Source organism: Austrofundulus limnaeus, unplaced genomic scaffold (genome assembly GCF_001266775.1).
Source record: "Austrofundulus limnaeus strain Quisiro unplaced genomic scaffold, Austrofundulus_limnaeus-1.0 Scaffold1, whole genome shotgun sequence".
Lineage (NCBI taxonomy): Eukaryota > Metazoa > Chordata > Actinopteri > Cyprinodontiformes > Rivulidae > Austrofundulus > Austrofundulus limnaeus.
The window spans coordinates 9,593,145-9,599,953 of NW_013952403.1; the positions used below are offsets into that span (position 1 = coordinate 9,593,145).

The 6,809-nt window shown below is 41.1% G+C and overlaps 1 protein-coding gene across 2 annotated transcripts in view; it reads left to right on the forward strand.

Annotated features, from left to right (window-relative positions):
• The window catches only part of sfxn1 (sideroflexin 1), a 7,569-nt gene extending 2,864 nt beyond the window's left edge, over positions 1-4,705 (forward strand). For both annotated transcript variants that reach the window (XM_014008753.1, XM_014008761.1), the window contains 9 exons: positions 1,380-1,550; positions 1,627-1,725; positions 1,830-1,905; positions 2,905-2,990; positions 3,829-3,956; positions 4,050-4,099; positions 4,216-4,265; positions 4,383-4,430; positions 4,504-4,705. In XM_014008753.1, coding sequence (XP_013864207.1) covers positions 1,380-1,550; positions 1,627-1,725; positions 1,830-1,905; positions 2,905-2,990; positions 3,829-3,956; positions 4,050-4,099; positions 4,216-4,265; positions 4,383-4,430; positions 4,504-4,600 — 805 coding nt within the window. In that variant the 3' untranslated portion in view covers positions 4,601-4,705. The remainder of the gene's footprint in view (positions 1-1,379; positions 1,551-1,626; positions 1,726-1,829; positions 1,906-2,904; positions 2,991-3,828; positions 3,957-4,049; positions 4,100-4,215; positions 4,266-4,382; positions 4,431-4,503) is intronic.
• Positions 4,706-6,809: the final 2,104 nt, after the last annotated feature.

Consider the following 6,809-nt stretch of genomic DNA (forward strand, 5'->3'; position numbering starts at 1 on the left):
GAGAGATGACGTTCCACGTCCCAAGAGCCAGCTTCTGCAGCAGAGGGTCAGACCGCCCAGGGTCCCCTCCTTCGGCCGCCGCCCATTTCACACTGCATCCGACCCCTTTGGCTCCTCCTACAGGTGGTGAGCCCGTTGGAAGGGGGACCCACGTCTCCTCTTCGGGCTGAGCCCGGCCGGGCTCCGTGGGTGAAAGCCCGGCCACCAGGCGCTCGCCATCGTGCCCCACCTCCAGGCCTGGCTCCAGAGGGAGGCCCCGGTGACCCGCGTCCGGGCGAGGGAACGCCAGATCCAATGGTAACGTCTGTCATAAGGGGTCTTCAGTCCACGACTGGTCCAGACCTGTCGTATATTTTACTAGCAGTCAGTCTGCTGTTATTCAGATGGATTTTCTTCACTAATAACTTTATATTTCGTTAGTTTGAAGATATTTTGAGTTGAAAATAAATCACACTCCATAATTATGTTGACAAGAGGCTGTTCTGCTTGAATTAGAGTTATAATTTTAAATGCAATAATGTAGACTAATGACATAAATTGGTTAAATTAAATTAAATTTGCTATTAATGCTGTTGTACAGCACTACAATATTAATAAGAAGATCTCAAACTACAAACCAACTTAAATTAAATTAAGTTTAATTAGTCTCAGTACATAATGAGCTTTATAGCTTGTTTTTTTTTGTCATATTTTATTTTGTTGAGATTTATTCAGCACATCAGCTGTGCTATTTTCTCCAAAGCGCCAGACTGCTCTTCTTCTGAATAAATGAAAACTATGTAACACAGTTGTTTACACTTACATTAAAAATATTTGACCAATGGAAAACCGGCACAGGATTAGAGAGAGATGAATATGATTTATATTTTTATTTCTGTGACTGTATATGACCCACAGGAGACACGACATTAACAGTCATCATTTCATTCCTCTCTGCTTTAGCAGGTCTGATGCTGCTAAAAATTACAGATTTATTTGTTTTCTTTTCTGGATCTCTGAGAGCAGGACTTCAATCTCCAAACTCATGAAGCTCTTGTTTTTACTCTGCGGTGTCATTTATGAATGGACACTTCCTGGTATGTGGGGCAGGAAATATGCCCTTATATGGTGTTTTTAGGGTGGTAATTATGTTAATCTCCTCGTGCATGAGCAGCTGATACAAACAAGTGGTATTTGTCAGCTGCTCATTTACACACTTTTCCTGGAGATAGAAGAGTTTGTTGAATCAGACGTGACATGTTCGTACGAACAAAGTAAGAGAAATTTAAGAATACGAACATGTTCTTGCATGAGGCCCATTAACTCCACCCCCTCACGCCGCTGCAGCAGCAGGTGAATCAGGTGCTAAAATGACACAAGTCTGTCTTCCTGCCCTGCAGGAAAGGCGTGGTCTCCCCGGGCCTGACTGAGGATGAACTGTGGAGAGCCAAGTACGTGTTCGACTCGGCTTTCCATCCCGACACCGGAGAGAAGATGATCCTGATCGGCCGCATGTCAGCGCAGGTCCCCATGAACATGACCATCACCGGCTGCATGATGACGTTCTACAAGTAAGGCTTGAACTGTCCGACGGTTCTGCGTGCACAGACTTGTCTTTTTTTTACGCCTCCCATTGAATCTTTGCAGGACAACCCCCGCCGTGTTGTTCTGGCAGTGGATCAATCAGTCGTTCAACGCCATCGTCAACTACACAAACCGGAGCGGCGACGCTCCAATCACAGTCAAGTAGGAGAGCGATGCTGGAGCTCTGACTCTCGACACTAATAACCCTTTAATTCAGCACTTCCTGTGTGGACGGGCTGAGTCTAACGCCACTCTCTTGTTTGCAGTCAGCTTGGCACAGCTTATGTGTCTGCCACCACGGGGGCAGTTGCCACTGCTCTAGGACTAAATGCACTAACAAAGGTATCAGTCCATCTAACCCCATCTACTGCGCCTCATTTTAATGTGTTCACCCTGCATATGTGAGTGTGTTGGCATGACAGAGTTGACTTTTAATATTTGAGATTCTGCTTGTGGCAGTAAAACTTTGAGGCTTCTGTTGATCTTAAAGAGATCCATGATTAGTTGTAACATTAGACTTTATTTTATAAACATTTATTTTAACTGTAAAATAAAGACTGTAAAAATACTGTAGGCTGTTTAGTTTTGTAAATTTTTTAAAATATATTTTAACATGAATGGAGCCATTTTATTTACACACAAAGCGTTCTGGGTAAATGATGACGTGGATAGGTCCTCGGTGTGAGCGAGCTATATCCACCCTGAAGGTTAATCTTGGACAATATCTGATGATCGACTCTTTTAAATGAAACCAGAGAGCGTTGACAGAGAGGAGAAGGTAGAAATGACTCAGCCTGTAACTGAAAATATGGATGGAGGACAACAGAGCTGCTTCATGGAAGAAGAACCTCAGCTTAGCCTGTTAGCTTTTGCGCTAGTGCTGACACTATATTGCCTTAAATATATTAGCTCGGCGCTAGCGTGACAAACAAGCTAAACTGAGGTCCTCCATCCATATTTACAGTGACAGGCTGAGTCATTTCTACCTTCTCCTCTCCGTCAACGCTCTCTGGCTTCATTTAAAAGAGCCAAACATCAAATATTGTCCAAGATTAACCTTCAGGGTGGATATAGCTCGCTAGCAGCCTCGTACTGATGACCTATCCAAGTCATCATTTACCCAGAATGCTTTGTGTGTAAATAAAATGGCCCCGTCCGTGTTAAAATATAACTGAACACCCTACTGTATTTTTACAGTCTTTATTTTACAGTTAAAATATGTTTATTAAATAAAGTCTAATGTTACAACTAATCATGGATCCCTTTAAAGGTTGATCGTGTTTTGTTTTTTGTATTTTTTTGCAGCAGAGTTACTGAACATTTTTCTCCCTCCTGTTGCAGCACGTCTCCCCTCTGATTGGACGGTTTGTTCCATTTGCTGCTGTAGCTGCTGCTAACTGTATCAACATCCCTCTGATGAGACAGAGGTAAATAACTCACAATACACTGTTTTTCTTTCAGGGGTGGGCATGGTTCTGCTAATCAGTTAACCGCTAATATCAGGACAAATTTTTTTTCTTTTAGCAGTTTAGGTTTTTCACTAACTTTGAACAGCATTTGAAAGCTAACAGCTAACTAACAAGCTAACGTTGGTGTCATTCCCACCGGTCTTCAGTTCAAAAGAGATAAAGAGACATGACACAGACAGAAGTTAGCAATTATTTGTCAGTGTTTTATTTTTACTTGTCTAGCATTAGTTTTTACTATTTTTTTTTACAGGTTTAGTGAAGATGTATTTTTAGTTAGCGGCTTATGAGTTAGCAAAGATAAATTTGACTTGTTGACATGTTTCTCACATAATAGAACATAATACATAATACTTCCTGTAGGAGTCCATATCATCTTTTAAAGGAATGTATATTTCCCACCCCAGCTTTGACCTTTTAGCTTTTGTTAATGTGCAATCTCGTATTTTTATTGCTAGCTTCTTTAGCAATAGAAATATGTGTTAGGGATGATGGTCAGCTACTACCACATCAAAGACTTAATCCTGGAGGATTAGATTAAACCGCTGCTCACAGATGTGTAAGCCTGGATTGTGTCTGTCAGTAAATAATTTAATAAATCAAATGTTCTCATTCCATTTGTTCGTTTGTAAAATTAGATGTATATTTAGGTTTTATTTGACTGTGTGTGTCAGCAAAATATCTCACGAAGGAGCAAACGAGTTTTAATGAGCATATTAAATAATAATTATGACAGTATTTCCACCATCGTGTTGCACCTTTTTGCTCAGTTTTCTTTGACCTTTCCTCCTGTCTTCAGGGAGCTCCAACACGGCATCCCCATAACGGATGAAAACGACAACAGGCTCGGGGAGTCGACGAAAGCTGCGCAGCAGGCCATCTCTCAGGTCGTGGTCTCCAGGATCCTCATGGCCTCTCCAGGGATGGGTACAGAAATCTCCTGATTTAGAAAAAAAAAAAACACCTGAATTTGAACACAAACTTTAATGTTTACACAAAGATATATCTGTGTTTTCCCAGCTATCCCCCCATTTTTAATGAATCACCTGGAGAAGAAAGCTTTTCTGAAGGTAGGCAGTAGGAGTGTGAATGATGCAGCCCCCCTTTTTAGAAATCACTCACCAGAGGAGTGAAACCCAGTCTAGGGGAGTTCACCGCAGCTTTTGTGTGCTCGGTTTCTTTTCAGCGGTTCCCATGGATGAGTGCACCTATTCAAGTCAGCCTGGTGGGATTCTGGTGAGTCGTCAGAGATGGGCCCACTGATAAGCCCTCATCAGCAAATCCTCTCAAATTTCAGCCCAATTACTCCCAACCTGTGTGAATAAAGTCGGTTCTTATTTTTTTACTTTTTAGCCTGGTGTTTGCCACGCCCCTGTGCTGCGCGTTGTTCCCTCAGAAGAGGTGAGTAAAAACTTCCAAACACGATCTAGAGATGACAGTCGGACCCCTGTTAACCCTCTCTGCTCTCCCTCAGCTCCATGTCAGTCAGCCGCTTGGAGCCGGAGCTGCAGGAGAAAATCCGAGCCAGCCACCCCGGCGTGGAGAGGGTCTACTTCAACAAGGGGCTATGAGTGTGTGCGCCCCCACTCCCCTCCCTCCAATGGGATAAATCTTGTGCCAGCAGGAATTGAATTTGAATTGCTCAGATTGAATCTGTATAATCTGAAACTGAATGCATTGGTTTGAAAAGAAATTTCACTAAATTGAAACAATTTAATGGTTTGAAACTGAATTTTGGTTTATTAAAAATTCAGTTTGACTACTTTCAATTTCAGTTCTAAATATCAGATTTTTGTGTCACACATCCTGGTCCTTGACAAAGCCAGCCAGAGTAATCAAACACAGATCCACAGATTTACGTTTCACTTTGGTGAAGTTTCCCTTCTATGTAACAGAGTTGATGCGATCCACTGTAAAAGTGACAAAAACAAAGTTATTTTATTGCAGTGATTAATTTTACCTATATGTAGAAAATGTTAAATTTACACCACATCATGGATCACATGTTGATCAGATGCTGCTGCTGACTGATCCATGATGTGATGTAAATGCAACATTTTCTATAGGTAAAAGTAATCACTGCAATAAAATATTGCAGTGATTACTTTTACGGTGGATTGCATCAACTCTATTACATTACAGAAGAGAAACTTCACCAAAGTGAAACGTAAATCTGTGGATCTGTGTTTGATTACTCTGGCTGGCTTTCTCAGAGACAAGGATGTGACACAAAAATTTGAATTTTGGAGCTGAAAGTGAAAGTAGTCAAACTGAATTTTTAATAAACCAAAATACAGTTTCAAAGCAAATTAATTCAYATWCAAAACTTTAAATTCAGTTTCAATTTAGTGAAATTTATTTTCAAACCAATGCATTCATTTTAAATGTAATTCCTGCTGGCACAAGATTTATCCCATACACCCCCTCACACACACACCGTCATAACTCCGCTGCAGGCTCGACCCTCACCTCTCTGCCTGCTCTCCCTCACTCAGTGTGCCAAAGTTAAGTTTGTTTCGTCACATTCCCGTCATTCACATAAACATCCAAGGACTCGGTCCGTGTTGTTGTAAAAAAACAGGGACAAATGTTTGCTTTATTTAAGAAACGGCAAGAGAGGGTCTCATGACAGCTGTGTCGGATTGTCTGAAGCAAATTTTTATTATTATTATTATTATGACTCAGCCAAAATTATACACTTTTTTTAAAACAATTGCAACCTCTTAATTCTACTCTAACTTATAACAAACAAGTATGAATCTGATCACGTCTCCAGACATCAGTTCTCAAAGGGACCTCCCCTGTAATTCGTGACGGGCCAATGGTGCTATTCTTAACGATTCGTGTTTAGCATATTATTTATTCTGCTCGACAGACGCGTGAACAAATCACTCCCCATGTGAGCGTCATGGATTTGAGCCCCGGCTCTGTCAGGTTGGTGCAACATGGAGGCCATGAGGACCAACGTTTCAGTGAGCCTCGAAGCGTTTATCTGCGGTCGCTGTAAATTCAACAGGCGAGAACAAGGCTGCGCAGAGATGCATTTTCAAATGAGACGGAAGTTAAATGAAATTGTTTTTATGGACTTCTGAACAGAATATTTTATGTTCAAAATACTCGCATGGGTACAGCTAAGTTTATGTTTACTAATCGGGCGGGAAGGTCGTTCGTTTTGTGACTTTTAACATTTTATTTGAATTGTTCTTTCAAGTGTGAACTTGGAACTTTTTTTCTGTGACACGTTTTAGCTCTGCGGGTTTCAGGAATGTTTGATGTGGGGATGTCTTTCTTTGTGCCGTTTCCAGATGAGTCAGTTTGAACTTTTTCTTTTGTTCTGCTGGTGTATCAAACTGTAACAGAGTCCCACATGTCAGAAACATCACCAAATGTTTATAAATCAGGGATTATTATAAGCATCATTTAAAGAAAAGGAAGTTAAATGTTTTAAATGACCAGGAATATTCTGAAATACAAAGGTTTACATGATGAGAATCCATCAGAAGCTTTGTGACCGCTCATCCTTTCAGGGGGTTTCATGTCAGTCAAGTGTTTGTTTCTAAAGCTGTAACCTCTTCACGCATCTTTGTCAAAATAACTTTGAACTGTCGGTGTTTCCAGGAAGACGTATCGTACTCGTTCCTCGCCATTTCGGGGCAAAGTTAAACCGTTTCTTGTGTTGGAGGTGACTGAATGTAGCGATACTCTTCGTCCCCGGGTTTTAAAGGTGTGTAATGTGTAGACAAGCACAATGTTTTAATGACATGAAAAAAAATGCTGCAC